The sequence below is a fragment of the Pollicipes pollicipes genome, unplaced genomic scaffold (assembly GCF_011947565.3).
Source record: "Pollicipes pollicipes isolate AB1234 unplaced genomic scaffold, Ppol_2.1 Scaffold_3447;HRSCAF=4054_pilon_pilon_pilon, whole genome shotgun sequence".
Classification (NCBI taxonomy): Eukaryota; Metazoa; Arthropoda; class Thecostraca; order Pollicipedomorpha; family Pollicipedidae; genus Pollicipes; species Pollicipes pollicipes.
Window position 1 is genome coordinate 18,595,809 of NW_023596297.1, and position 15,726 is coordinate 18,611,534.

At 54.7% G+C, this 15,726-nt stretch overlaps 1 protein-coding gene across 1 annotated transcript in view; it reads right to left on the reverse strand.

The window, feature by feature from the left end:
* Positions 1–14,796, reverse strand: part of LOC119092229 (uncharacterized) — a 163,245-nt gene extending 148,449 nt beyond the window's left edge. The window contains exons 1-2 of the mRNA XM_037215203.1: positions 14,501–14,796; positions 14,207–14,226 (exon numbers count right to left, since the gene is read on the reverse strand). Of these exons, the coding sequence (XP_037071098.1) occupies positions 14,207–14,226; positions 14,501–14,796 (316 nt within the window). The remainder of the gene's footprint in view (positions 1–14,206; positions 14,227–14,500) is intronic.
* Positions 14,797–15,726: the final 930 nt, after the last annotated feature.

Genomic DNA, 15,726 nt, shown 5'->3' on the forward strand with positions numbered 1-15,726 from the left:
CATGTTTCACATTTGTAAGCTGAGCCTACATAACTCGAATGATGACCTGTGAGGGTGGTGCGATGTGGCTGATCATGACTGTTAGCCGATGAGTCGCATGGATTCCGTATGAACAAGGCATGAACATGAGAGTAACTGCATGTGGAAGCGAAAATCGCAGTACCAGCTCTCGCTAATAGCGTGATAACTATGTGGCTAGACCCAAAATAACAATTGGCCCCAAAACATTTAATCACTTGTCACATGCTGAAAATTTGGTGGGTCCATCTGGTACGGTTCGAGAATTATGCTCTGAACTCCCTCGCGAGGGGCTCCCCACTACAAGCGGTCAAGGGATCTGTAGTTGCTAATGTTCGAGGTGAAGCAACAGCTGGGCAAGAGTCTGTGTTGAATGAGTGGTAGTGCCGGCTGCGGTGAGCTGAGAAGAAATAAAAGGCGGCTTTCCTGAGTGTTTAAGCATAAGGGAAGGATCGAGGTCACTGTTATGACCGGAACGCTTTTTATTCCGCACCAGATTATCAAAAATATAAATCAAACTTGCAAAATGGATTGTCATCCGGATTTTACGGTCCCTGGATCCAGGTCTAACCTTCCCCGGAGTGATGAATTCATTGTTTTGGATCTAAGGCAGCCATGCTAAGACCTACAAATCCCGCTTTATATTTGCCTAAGTTAACTAACGTGCTTCGGTCCATCGGGCTGAGACTTTCTGGACATGATCCATTGATGGATATTCAACTGAATTCGTTCTTTCATTGTACCTCGTGCGAGATCAATGAAGATAGACTTGTCAATAACTTAAAAAGGTTACTTTCCGGACGGTGATCAATGGAAATAGTTGATCACCCGGCAGATGGTAAAAGCCCATGTGTACTTTTGATCGGCGAGCAGCGGCCCTTGTTTGCTCACAAGGGACTGTAAAACAGTTCTGAACGTCGGCAAGCCGCAGTGGAGAACGTCGCTAGCCGAGTAGCTGGTGTCTCAGATAGGGGTCTTCCGCCGAGCAGATCGTAGATCGAAGCAGCTCCCCTCGGGTAAGTGTTTGATCAGACCGCGCAGACGGTTTACAGATCGTCTCCAGATCGGAGCCGGCGCCGGGAAGGGCGGGGAGTGCCCCAGAAGCCGCTCCCCGGGTGGGCGAGAGACCGTTCTCAGGGCGGCGCGCCGAGAACCGGCCGACGCCTCTCCGCCCCGCGCCCGTATCCGGCCGGTGAGCTATGGGTGTCGCCAGCGCCGTCTCGGCATCCGTCCCCGTTATTTACTGTTATTGGTGACACGACCCATCTCTTCTGAAGCCGGCGTCGGCCCGGGCGGGGGCGTCCACCTGAGGGCCGGATTCTCTCCAGTCTCCACCTCACTGGAGATGTCGGCCCGTCGCCGGACGGGCGCGCGCAGGCTGCTGATAGAGAGCTCCTGCCAGCGCCCGGCCAACGCACCAGGGTCAACGGGAAACAAGGAGAACGGAGCAGTGCAGAAGTGTTCGGGTGAGAGCACCCGCTCGGTGTATATAAGGGTGGATCCGACATCCAATCTTGGGACGAGGCCGATGGAGAGCACTTAAATTAGGACGGGCTCAGAATAATTTAGTGCATTTGGACTGAATTTGGATTACGTCTGCCGGATACGGGCCCGAGATTGCATGGAGCAACATTTGTCCGTTTCGTATTCTGCTCGTCATAGCAAGGTTAACCTAGTTATTGTGTGGTCGATATGGTATGTAATATGGTTTTCATGACATGTAAAAAATGCAACACCAGGACAGGTGCGCTGACTACTTTTGCCTCGGAGAAATGGCATGTCAGCGCACCGGTGTCTTTCTTCCAAAAATGGTATGAATGACATCGGCCAGGGTCGTACGGCGGAGCAAAACACGCCGTGGGGTGAATACCTCGCCCGATAAATGTGGAGTCTAGACACGACGTCAGCGCGAGCTAATCCGCCCGGTGCACGCCGATAGACGAATCAGTATTCATGGTTCCCTGTGGCACGTCGCAAATAAAGTCTCGCGATGAATAAGCTCAAGGTCACTTTACAGCCCCGACCGGATATTGGGCCGATGCGTGTTTTCTTATCCCTGTCATGGGACCTACGAAACCCACATGCTGGGCTCATACTGAGAAGAGTGGTCATGGAACAAAGCGTCAGAGCTCTGCGTGGTTCTGGTGCATTTAAAGTGTATAGAGAAATGTGTGAAACAAGGGCGTGCCGTCACACAAGTTGCATATCCGTGAAGCTTTGCGATAGGATACTGGCACATAGCTACTATAGTGATGGGATACATGGTTTTGCGTCCCCCAAATTAACTCGTTATTTGTCTCATCAAGGCTAGACTACCTGACACAGTTGGTCAGGAGATAGCGAGATTTGCAGGGGTTGGTCATGCCATAGTCCTGTATGACACGACAAATGATCTTCGTTACCTTTCGTCAGAAGGCAGAGTTAAGCCCGTCCGTGAAATGGAACTGGCGTTTTCTGGGCTGGTGGAGTATCTAAGCAAAAAGCTATGCATTTCAGACATTGGTCCTAAAGCCCGCAACCAGTTTTATGACATCTTTCTTTAAGGCAACAGATCATCTCGCGCCTACCGCACTCTGGTCAAAAACACTACTAATACATGGTTCATTGAGAACCCACATTCTTGAACTTGAACGTTCACATGCGATTTTGGACGGCGGGCTGAACAAATCTGCACCCAAGGTGCACGTCGGTTTTTCGACATTGCTAACCTCCATCTGCACCGCCTCTGCTGCTACCTCAGCTCCACCCACCTTCTAATATGTTCCTACACCCACGAGTGTGAGCCAAGCAGTGCCGGCGTCAGCGGCCGGTGCTGGGCCGGGGTTGGGCTGTCGGTGGGAGGACGCCGGCCTCCCCTCCGATCATCAGCTGGGGGGGGCGGCTGTTCCATCCCAGCGCGCCTCAGTCGATGGCCCGCCAGCGGCCGCGGCCCGCTCGGCACACAATGCCGCCGCGCCCAGCGTCGGCGCCGCCTCCGACGGCCGACAATGATCGGCGGCCGCCGCCGATTAGACGTCTGGCCGAGGCTTTTGTCTTGATGGTTCGTTCCGCGCCGCCCGTTCCCCGGCCGGGGTCGGAATGAACGGGCGCCGCCGCCCATTGGGGCTCGTCTTCACGGCGTCCGATCGCGCCGAGCGCCGTCGCCGCCAGCACGGCCGTTGCGCGTGCCTCGCTGCCGCCGCCACCTCCGCCGCCGCGTGTGCCTGGCGGCCGCCGTCCGTTCCGTGGGCTCTGCCCCTCGCTGGGGCTAAGCAGAGTGGACGGCGACAAGGGCGGGCCGCTGGGTCGGCGGCGTCCGATGATGGTGCGCCTGGTGCGCGGCGACCTCTCACACCGGCCGTCATTAACGCACGTAATGGACGCGGCCGCGACCGGCTACTGACCGAAGCTAACTCGCTAACCACAGACGGCGCGGCCGCGGCGGGCCGCGCCAGTTGGCAGCCCAGCGGACGACGGCGCGCGCGCCGCACGGGCAACCGGCTACCGCACCGCCGACGCGTGCGCCGGCTCCACTGAGCCGGGCGCAGCCTCCACCCCACCCCGCAGGACGAGGCATCGCCACTGCCGAGCGGGCATCGTCTGGCGGGAGGCGACCACCCCGTGCCTCGTGTCAAACCGGCTGGAGTAACGGTGGTGACCGTGATGGTGGTCCGGCCGCAGTTCATTTAAATACCGGCGGTGTGCCATATGGGGCAGGAGCCTTGACGGCTCAGGAGACCCGTTAATGCGTGCGGCGAGTGGCGAGCGTGGGCCGCCGCGCTCCAGTCCTGCCAGGCCACGACTGGACGCTGCCCCCCGGCGAATTGGCAGGTATGCCGTCACCGACTGGTCAGCGCTGTCTGGGGCGGCAACTTCTTGAGACGAGGCAGATGCCCCCATAAGGAGGCGAGCCCCACCAGTGGGCCCAGTCCAAGACTGTCGAAACATTAACGAACTAGGTTATCAGCAGTCGAAAGATGGCATGATAACAAAGCATGTCCTTGATATTCCAGATGTTATTAAGATATTTATTCAAAGGCAAGGCGAATGTCATCAGAATGCGACGGGAAAAACAAGGGCGAAACACATACTGAGCACGAAGAGAAACAGCTTCATCGATACAAGAGGCAATAATTCCGGAGCACGCTTTTTGTACAAGAAGCAATTTTCCAAAAAGGAAGCATAACTGGAGCCTTATCGCCAGCACGGTCTAACGTTAGCCCAGGCACAGCGGCAGGGTACGTGCAGAAGCAGGCAGGTGGCAGCTTCGAGGTCCTGGACCCCGCGCCCCGTCTTATCCTGCGCCCACTTGAACGCACGAAACTCCTGAAGACATAGTCCTTTCAGGTGGCACATGTAACTACGGCATGTTTCAATGTTGATGCACTTGTACTTTGCCGCAGGCACGAAATCGGTCATAGTCAAGGCTATTTTTAACTTACAAACCATTTGTTTGACAGCAGAACTTGCGGGCAGATTTGCAAATTACGGGCAAGGCAACATTGATTCAGTCTACCAAACATGTCCTTTGTCAAACATTAGCTACCCATCTAACTTTCCTCCCGCTGAAGCAGCTCCACGCATCCTTACATGCGACAAGGAGCGTAAGGGTCCGTCTCTGCTCTGCAGTATGGGGTGCCCCTCGCCTCTGCAAGTGTCATGCTGCGGTGGATGCTCGGGTTAGCTGCACGGTTAAGCGGCCGTCGTCCCGGACAAACGAGCCGTGCCTTTCTCTTTCGACGAGCCATTAATCAGGCGCTGGGATCAATTATTGCACTTAACGTGGGGCAGGCCGGTGGCCATAACTTTTCACCACCATATGCAACACCGGTGATGTAAATTACGTTGTCTGTTCTCAAACCATCCCCATAGTGATCTTCACTTCCTGCGGCGATAGCTCTGCCCGCGGCTTGGTGAACACAAAACACGAAAGTGAGGAACAGAGACAGGCAGCCTGGTTAAATCGGCCCCAACAAGTGCACACCGGATCGTAAACCTGCAGGTAATGTGGTCATTGTCACGGTACAAATCACATTCCGGGACCTCTGCTGAGTGCCGGGGGAGTTCCGCCACCGCACGGGTCGCGGCCGTGCGCACTCTCGACAGGTCGAGGGCCGGACGGGCCAACGGCTGGGGAGTTCCGCCACCACACAGTCGCGGCCGTGCGCACTCTCAGCAGGTCAGCCTCGGAGGGGCCAACAGCTGGTGTTTTGCCGCCGGCGTAGGACGGGTCTCCCTGCGCGGCCCGCGTGGTCCGCTCAGGGACGCCGGTGACAGCAAACATGATCGCGGCGACCGTCGGGGGCGTAACGGCGCGCGCCGGCTGCGTCCCACGAGTGGGCCATTATGTCACGAGCGCGCCGGCCGAGGCCGGCTGGCGGCCGTGCGCGTGCCGTGCTCAGTCCGGGTGGCCCGGTGATGATTTACGACCGCTATTGGAGGCGATTAGACCGGCCGGGGACAAGCGGCGCGACGTGGCCGCCGGCAGCAGCGCCCCGCCGGCGGGACACGCGCTGGCCGTCACCCACGCAGCGACGTGCGCCGCGCGCGTGACGCGGCGCCGCAGGCGCGCCGCAAATCGTGTTCATGCGCCGCGGCCGCGTCATGCACGTGTCCCAGTGCCCCAGTCGCGCCAAGTTCGTGCTCAAGCATCCCCGCCGGGGAAACGCTCACAGTTCAACCACCGAGTCGCGTCACGCTAGTGTCCCAGTCTGCCAGCCGCCTCGGGTTTGTGTGCCAGCTTCTCCGCCGCGCCATATTCGCACCCTCAGACTCCAGACGCGCTACATTTGCACCCGAAGCAGACGGCGATCGCGCGACAATGACTCCATGCCGACCGACGGCGAGGAAAGCGCGCAGGCTGTCCCATCGGCCGTTCCGGTTCCCAGCCGGCGATACTGGGTCTCGGCCCCGAGGCCCGTCAGCTGGCTACACTGCATATGGCCCGGGACCCGGTGCGGAGACGGACATGACCCCGGTCTTAGAGGGAGAGCGCCGCATTTCAGGACGAACTTTTAACTGCACATTGCGGAACTAGATTAGGCGTGGCCAATTTTGAGTACAGAGTCAGCTTTCAAAACTACGTTCTCAATACGGCAGCTTTTTAACCGAAACCAGTGGCGTGTTCACATTGTGACTCCCGGGAGCCCCCCCCCCCCCCCACCCCACACCTTCCCTTATCAAATTGTGATATGTGTCAAACAAATGCTATTAATTTGCATGCTGTATGACCATGAAATAGTCTTACCTGGTAGCAATGGCCAAGGTTTAAACCTAGCTGGACCTTCGATGGCATGATCTTGCAAAAGTCACCAGAACGATAGTTATTAGTATATCACTTCATAGTGATGAAGATTAGGTGAAACATCTAGAACACCTACGAAACGCACATCTCCTGCGAGAAAGATGCGTTATTCGTCACTTTTAGCAAAATTTCCCTGACAGGGCCTCACAAAAGAGCTCACAGATCAAGAGCCGTTCAGGCCAGAAACTTTAAGTTTGGCAACATTTGTAAACATCAAACTAACTCTGGTAACTAAAGTTTCATCCTCATCTTTGGATATTCCTCTATCTACGTTACCTAGCAGCATTTTGGAGAAAGTTCGGCAACACACGCATAACTTTCAACCCGGGTTAGGCCTGTTTAAATATTTTTACGCCTGGGATCCCCAGGACCTCTGGCTGGGCTACTGACATCAGAGGAACTCGAAGTTGGGTGAAGAAGGTGGGTTCCGGGTCTTGAGCACGAAGCACAGCGATATTTTCCGCTCTATCTCCTGCACCCATCTGTCTTCGTGCACCTGCTGTTAGCGATCACCAAAAAGTAACGCGAACCACGGGACACGATAGCCACGCTAGCGCCGCGTGACCTAACACGTAACCGTCCAGAGTGCACAACAGGACAGGCAAATTACAACTAATGCACGGCTTTTTCTGGTGCTGAACAGTACAGCGGGAAGGAAAACTCAGCGCAACGTTTATCGCATGTGGCGCGGCGTAGTGGCTCAAGGTGTCCTTGCTTTGTGACAAGTCATGAATACGCTTTGAGTGCACGCATGCGCGATGGATGGTGTGGTTTGGGAGTTTAACAATGGGATTACATCATTGTTGTTTCGTTCGATGTTGTGCAATATCCAATCAAAAGCTAAAGATACATACTACCGATCTCATTTAGGTATTACATAGGCCACTTACATAGGCCACAGCCACTTGCCGTAGGAAATGTGAAATCCCCAATTGCACGATAATACATGGCTGATCTGCGAGCCGTGTTTCAGTGCTAGCTCTGACCCACATCGCGCCACCCGTGTACCGTTGCCGCATGAGTGCCAGCGCTGTGGCCCAGACCCGTCATCGACAGGGGCGGAGGGCAAGCCGTTTGTCGATGCATTATCAATGGCCGGATCAGCTGGCGGGGAATGTGACGTCAGATAACCATCTGCCGTCAATGTTTTTCCTGGTGATTAATAAAGCGCAAACAAAACCTGTCGGTGAACAAATGAGCCCGGCGTAGATCAAGCAAACACAACTTGCCTGTGGCCCCACCACTCGGCCGGCAAATATTCGAAAAGTTTCGCCATACACGTCGTCAACATGCACAGGAAAATGTTCGCCATTTCGGCACACCATGTCCCGGAAAACCGAGCGTAATGTTTCTCGGATCAGACGACCCGCGAACCACAGCGGGCGTCTTCACGCGACTCAGCCTCGGCCGACGCGCCACAGAGCGCATGCGCCCAGCCGCCTGATCATAGCATGGAGTTGGGTTTGTGACCTTTGGGTTGACATTTGCGACCTTCATCTTAAGAAAACAGCTTCAGCGCAGACGTTAGCGCGAATTGCAACTATGTAAATGCTGTTATAACGATGATTTGTACAGCCCCATAACATGCGGTTGACCGTAAATAGTTTGCGGCCATCGAAAGAAGCTAGAGCTTGTTTTTAATGGTGCAATTAAATTGATAAATTCGTTACACCTTGAGTGTCTAACATCAGCTTGGTATGCAGTTCATCATGGATGCATCTATGTCCAAATGATATGTGTATGTAGGAAAGGGGGTGGGGTGGTGGGTGCGGGGGGGGGGGTGAAGTTAAACGCCATCAAACTTGTTTTTCTCTACAAACTGATTTACGAATACGATATTTTGATAGTAATAAGCTCTACAGCTGACGGTTATCCTGAAAGTGCACCTGGTCACCATCAACAATAATACAAGTGCGTTGTAGGAATGCACGCACAAGTTGTTGTGCCTGTGCCCCTAATTGGACTATAAGGGGCACGATTCGGAGGTACATAAATGAAGAGATCAGGGTCTTTGCAGTGTTCCAATACAAAACTGAACACGGCAGAGAGTGCAGAGGTTTCAGCGCCATCGGCCGTTGGTAACGGGCTAAGCAGAGTTCGCACTCCGTCTCCAGCACCGGCAGTCAGACTGTCCTCCCGACGTCGAGGCCATGGAAGGATGCACCTTTAGCCACGTCCGATCGCTGTCTGGGCCGCCTCTGTTCCCTCCTTCATTCACCTGGACTCCTTGTGTGTGACAAGGTAGCTCGCTATAGCCCACCGGTCTTACTGCTGCTTCTCTCATTCTGGCAATGCACAGCCGCTCAATTTGGGTTGATTCGGACCCCTGCTGTTGGCCAGTTTATAAGATCTTTGCATTGCTCTGTTGTGAGAATTTTCTTGGGTACCGAGAATTGTCCGAATTAAGTCTGCTCCATCGTTTCCTGTCCATCTTGAGCCTGCTCTGGTACCTCCAAATCTACCCCGCAGCCGCCTGTCTTGCTTACAGCAGCTGGTGCTCAGCGAGCACTGCTGTCAAAATGGACTCGTTATGGACAAAATGGCACTGTTCGAGCCAAAAACAATTTATCTCACTGTTTGGGTGATGAACCGATCGTTTCCTGGCAAATTTCGGTTTGGTTCGATTAGGTAGAGGTTTGTAAGTCAAATATCATCCATTCAGACATTTGTTGTGCATCCTACACCGAAACTAGTCGAGAACGCAATGTTTTAGCTCAAAGAACACCGAACGTTTCATTCTGAGAATCGGTTGGGTCCTTGGACGGCACTCGCAATCGGAGAATTCGGTTGGCAAGTGGCACCCATTTCATTTCAAATGCTGGCTGCTGGCTCAGCCTCCGGCAGATTTATTGGAAAGCGTACTGGTCCAGATGGAACTCTTTGGCGCATTGTATATAGATACCATGCGCCATGCGCCATCCAATGTGTCATTGTGTGCAGATCCTCTGCTTATCCTCTACTACGCACTGTTCAGCGCCTGAAGTATATAAGAGGTACCTATCCTTCGGAAGTACCTAATAGTACCTATTCTTCGAAACTTAGAGTACTAGTTAGTCAGTGAAGTGACAACATGCCTCGCGTTGAGTTCGCTGGCATGAATGCCACACGTTAGCTGCCGCAGTGGCTTGACATGAACAGGCTCTATTCTTCCGTTTATATCTTCGTTCAGAACCGAGCAAAATGAGGTCGGCATCATTGCCATGGATGACGTCACTCAGTTCCGTAGCGACATCACCTGCCCCTCCACTTTTTTGGTGGCACGTGGTCCACGTATTGATGGCCTGGATCAATTATTACTGCGAGTGCAGCTCTATGCTCGTTAGGTTTTTGTTGCCATTCTTTGCCAGGGTTAGGTCGGCCTTTTCATCCTAGAGAAATCTAGATATTCCATCGTATCCCCTAGCCACGAAACTTGCTACCACCTGCTTCTGCCCCCCCCCCCCCTTCGTCCCTCCGTCAACGAGTGCTACCGCGGTCGACTCGATCTCTGATCCCTTCTTTTGTAATAGTTCCGCAAGCAATCCGAGCAGCATGGAGTAAGCCGGCCGCCGACTGATCGGCGATGCCGAGGCGATCGTACTTCGCGAGGAGTTCAGGAGCTGCCGCCCATTTTGTTCGAAGTTCTCTTGGCCTGTGGTGTCAAACGACAGCCAATCGACAGCTCTTCACTGAGATCCGCATGAAGTGCCGGTGCCTTAGACAGCAAACTCTTCTGCTGTCGCTTGGGCACCAGGGTTGTCCGGAATCGCACGCGGCACGGTAGCCCCTTGTGTCTTTCAGAACTAGCTGCATACGACACCATCCAATATAACTGTGCTTTAGCAGCTCACTTCGGTGAGCTTCGAATAAATGACGCGAACTCCGCCTGGGTGTGGAAGGGTCAGCCTGGTTACTTGCCAGCACCGGCCGTGAACTGCGCCGTTCATAGTCATGGTTGGAAGATCACTAATGTTTGGCCTGGCCTCGTGTTCCCTTTATTGTTCACGGGCAGCAACGTGCCGCCTTGTCGTCACGTGGTCGTACCGACACCAGACTGAATTCGTTACTGTCAAGGTTATCCACAGCTTCGACCTATATTGCGTAAGCTGACTTCAAAGAGGGCGTCAAAAAGCTACACAAGTGATGTAAAAATAAGCATGATTATAAGTGTTGGCCGTAAGCTGTTCCAGGTTTGTATTATCATTTGGTCTATTCATCTACCCATAGCCAAGGCGTCTATTATTGACATGGATGCTTCGATAGCCTCATAAATTGAGGGGCTTTCCTGTAATGACGAGCGCACTGGGAATACAGCACGCTTTAAAATACGGACTGACGTCGTATCGGCACTATCGCGGGAAACTGCAACACCCGAAATGGCTTTGCGGCGTCAAAAAAACCGCCCGTGTGAAAGTTCAAGATATTGCTCAATCAAGCTTGCATCAATGTTTTGAACTATGCAGGCTAACTTAGCGTGATGACACTTAGCTGGACTATACAATACTTAACGTGATAGCCTTTATACATAAGTGAATAGTGGCACTGGATCGGCTTTGGTGACTGGGCCGTTGTCTGCCCGCGGAAGAGAACTCTCGTCTCGACAGGCTGCCCTGGGGAGCAGCGGCACACAAGCGGCGGGGCACCCTTTGCTGGCGCGGGCACTGTCGCGTCCATGTCAGATCTTGCAGACAAAATCGGTGCAAGCCACCCATGGCCGCTCGCGCCGCCAAGTTGGGGGGCAGACATGGCAAAAAGTGAGCAGCTTGTTGGATTTCCTGGACTAGAAAAAGTAGTCCAAAAGTAGCACCGATATGTTCAAGTCAGAATACCGGTAACTGCACCGGCGCCGTTACCGGCATGGTGCAACGTGGCGGCACCGTGTGGTGCAACCAGGCGGCTATTTGTCACGTGCAACCAGCAAAACACCGAAGGAGCTGCTGGAGCCGCCCCTTTAGCGCCCCGAAATTTTGGCGCACTTTTGTCCGCTTAGGGCGCTCCTGTACAAAACCAAAGGCTGGACGCCACAAAACCCAAGAAGTACTTCCGTACCGTACCGTACCGTACCGAAGTACAAGCGGTACTCCCAAATCAAAATGAACGAGAAACTCTAAGTTCTGACGAGAAAATGTCATAAATCGGGATGCCAGGTGCTCCAAAACCTGTAGATACCGGTAGATAGAGGGCGTGCCCGGATCCCGTAAAGATGCGCCCCAGGCTTAAACAAAGAAGGTCCGATGCCTAACACTAAAGCAGGTAGTGACGGGCGTCTTCAACCCCTGGCAAGGGATATAACAAGCCTAGGTAAAGGGCGCCCCTAGCCTTGGCATAGGAGCGCCATAATGGCCCGGCAGAGGGACGCCAGAGACCGAATTATTAGGGTGCCTAAAGCCCATGGGTGCACAGGGGCCCACACGCATAAGTATAGGCGCTCTTCAAAACGCCGTAGAGGGTAGGCTAGAAGCCCAGGCACGGGGCACCGATAAACGTTGGTGGAGGGGCGCCCAAGGCATAAGTAGAGGTGAGTCCCACACTCTTAGCAGAGATACGTCAAGAAACGTACGCGAAAAGTACCGGTAACGCATTTAGAGGTGCGTCCCAAACTCAAGTAAAGGGGCGATGAAAAGTTGTTAGTGCGTTTGCGAAGAAAAACGAGGAGAAAGGAGATATAGCTACGTTAATAACGCATCTATATCTCCATTCTCCTGGTTTTTCTCCGAGGAATAAGGCCATTACTAATGTCTTATCTATGGACCATGAAAAGAACTAAGAGGACGGCGTATCGGACCTAGCTACTAACTAAACCCGCCTAGCCTGAGGTAGCCGCAACCCCGAGAGCATGCACACTGTCCCATCGAGCTGAGCTACGTCGTAGCCCCGAGCTGAAGGTCAAGGTCAAGGTCAAGATTAAACTAAGACTAAATGTAGTTAGGATGGCGCCAACGAACTTGGGGAGCGTGGTCATGGAAGAGTGCCTCAACCCAAGTAACAGGGATCCCTTAAGCTCATGCAGAGCCATTCGCCAAACGTAATTCAGTTGCACCCTGAGCTCAGGTAGAGAGGCCCTCACAAGCTCAGGCAGAGGCCTTCGCCAAACGTAGTTCAGTGGCACCCTAAGCCCAGAAAGAGAGGCCCTCACAAGATCAGGACGTCCCGAAACCTATAGGAGAACCTCCGAGCCTGGAGGATGTCCATAGCAGCAGCAGAGAATAGGGCCCGGGTGCCAGCACGTGGAAGGCCACGTGTTCAACCACTCACGTACCGTACCGTACGTACCGTTCAACCACTCACGTATTTACCGCCTCCTAAGAGGCGCGTCAACTGCTTACCATTGGACTATTAGGTTCCTTCTGGTGGACACATAACAATACACTTCGCGTTTATGAAGTAGAAAACGTTTAGGCATGCAAATAGGTGGGAGCTATCGATGAAGCACAAGGGCCTGAATTCTGGAATTAAGCGTCATCAGGCAAATCGGTTAAAATCTAGGAAAAACTGCCTATTTGATGCACGCAATTAGCATGCAAATGCCTGCTTGCCGGGTGAAGGCAACGTGATTGTTATTATCCAATCACGGGGCCTATTAAATGTTACTGAAAAGCGCTACATTCGCGAGCAACCGCCGCACTGGTTATGGAAGATTGGGACTCAATGCTTCGGTCTTTGGTTTCAGGCGTAAACGCAAGAACATTTCCCGAACAGGACAAACCTCAGGATTATCGGTCAATCAGTTGATTGCGCTGGATGTGATCGAGTGATTGCCACACACGCGATGAAAATGGAATCCATCACGTCATTGACCGGCCGGAGCGAGCTGACACGGACTGAGGACTGCAAAAGTTTGTCGGCCAATCAGAACATGCCGCCCGTACATGATTCTCATGGCATGCTGTTTTGGACCAGGCCAAATTTTGATGGTGTTGGACCAGGCCAAATTTTGATGGATTGATACGGACTGTTAGACAATGTTTATTTTCTTCAGGATTGAACCTGGATTAGGCAACTGTGAGCAAGGTGGAAGGTGACTAAATTCGAAAACTGGATTCAAAATTTGTGTATTGTACCCGAATGGACGCTAAAAATTCAGCACCGCAGCACAGACAGCTTCCTTTTTACATTGCACAAATACATGCTAGTTTAGAAGTAGCTTAAACGCATGACATGTAGAGGCGTTCCTTTTTCATACAACAGATTAAGTTGATCATATTGCAAGTAACGGTGAGCCTATTTCTGAGCTGTTTTCCCCCAAATAGCTCTTTTCACAATGATGTCTCATGACCACACTGCCTGCCCAGTTTGTTTGACATGGCGGCTGTATGTCTGTATGCCCAGTCATGCATTCACAAGAAATGGAGCGCTGAATCGTGTGTCTTATAGTTGCTGGGTGAAGTAAAAACGCACCATGTAGGCCGCTTACGGAAAAGTACCACATTTCACTCCGGATTTCTGCAAATAGCGCCAGATTTTTACTGACGATCATTGCACCTGGCCTTGGCCTTGGAAAATGTTGTGTGCACGCCAGCGTGCAGTCATGCCGACGTCATGAGGGTGTCAGCGGCATGGATTGAGCCTTGTGTGGCAGGTATGGCAGCGGCCACAACATTCACTGGAATCATCGCCACACTCATGTCGTTACCAGGGACGCAGCCCAGGGAGGGCCCCGGATGTTTTCGTGTTTTACCATATATGACCCCCGATGGGAAGTGAAGAACCGGCGTGATGCGTATTCAGCGAGCTCCGGGCCCCTCTTTCAAGAAAATCCTGGCTGCGCCTCTGATTGTTACCAGAAAAAGATCATACTTTGCATAGCTTTGCCATGCCAATGTTTCCAACGTTTGTCGCAAGTAGTGATGCGTTGCCATAGGTTGTAATGCCAGAGGGTCGTCACCCTGGCACCGACAGATGCCATTGATTCGGCCGCGCACTCACCTGCCAGCCGCGGCTCGGAGCTGCAGCCGACAGCCGCCGACGGTGTGGCGCCGCGGCAGGGCGCGCGTCTCCGCCGGCGACGCCTCCTCATCGCCCGCGTCGCTCGCGTCGACCAGCGACCAGCGGCGGCGCAGCGCCGGCGAGCCGACCGCCACCGAGACGACGCCGTCGCCGGCGCTCTCCACGCGGATGGTGCGCACGTGCGGCCGGCGCGCCAGCAGCGGCGAGAGCGTCACGTCGGCGCCGACGCGGGTGTAGAGGCGGCGGCCGGCGCGGCGCGTCTGCTCGGCGTACCGCTGACGCTCGGCGGCGGCCGGACCCTCGGCCGTGCTGTCGACGTAGACGCGGCTGACGAGCCGGCGCTCGTCGTGGCCGCCGTCGCTCGAGTCGGAGAAGCCCGAGTCGTGGCTGCGGTAGCTGGGCGAGTGGCACTGGTCGCCGGCGTCCGCCGCCGTCTGGTCCTCCTCCTCCTGCTCGCGGCACTCAGGGATGTCGTCAAAGGGGCCGGCGCGCAGCAGTCCGCGCCCGGCGGCTCCCTCCGAGCTGGCAGTGCCGCGTCCGGGGATGAGACGCCGCTGGGCCATGGCCATGCCCGTCGCGCATGCCCGCCCGCCCGCCGCTCCTGTCCGCGCCGCTGGGGTCGGCAGCTCACGGCAGAACGCGGCACGGGTCACCGGCCGAAGAGTCGCGGACCGCTGGCCGTCCCCGTCAGTCGAGTTTGTGGACGGACCGGATTGTTTTTCCCGTGCAGACGGCTCACCGCACTGCCAAGAGGGACAATGCGCCGGTAGCAATGCGTTTCACCTCACTGTCCCCGACCGCGTCCAGCTAGAATTCGGATCGTGCAGTGTCGCGGCGCGGACGATCAGACTGTCGCTGCTGATCAGCCCGCGCCGTGTGCAGACCGTCGCTGCTGATCAGCCCGCGCCGTGTGCAGACCGTCGCTGCTGATCAGCCCGCGCCGTGTGCAGACCACCGTCCTCCCGACAGTGTCGTCCGTCGGTCCTTCCTGCCGCGCTGCCGTTCTTTCTCACTTTGTCCGCTGTTTCACACCGGGTAGCTCACAGCGCGCGTCAGGCGCTCCTCCGCGGGCGGCGCGTGCCGGCCGACTGAAGCGGCACGCTGGGCTGGCTGCGGCGCCGGACGGCCCGGCACCCGGCTTCCCCCTCGGCCGACCGGCCGCGGCCGCACGCGGGGCCAGCGGCAGGTGATTGTGATTTGTTTTTTGTTTGATTTGATACACCTGCTAGCCACCCAGTCTTGAGCGCTTCGTCCGACGGCTGGGTTATTCGCGCATGCTAGACGTGAGTGGCCACAGCCGCAACTGCACCTTTGGGAAATTAAAGCTGTGAGGATTGAACAATCGTGCTGAACACATGACGCTGGTTTTTCAAGTTGAATGCGAGCACGAAGGCGGTCAAATATTTTTGGCCGAGTACTTATGACATGATTGCTTGCAGCCAACCCGATATTTTTTGGGCTGTCGCCGTTCCCATTGCATCAGGGCCGTGCCTGTTGAG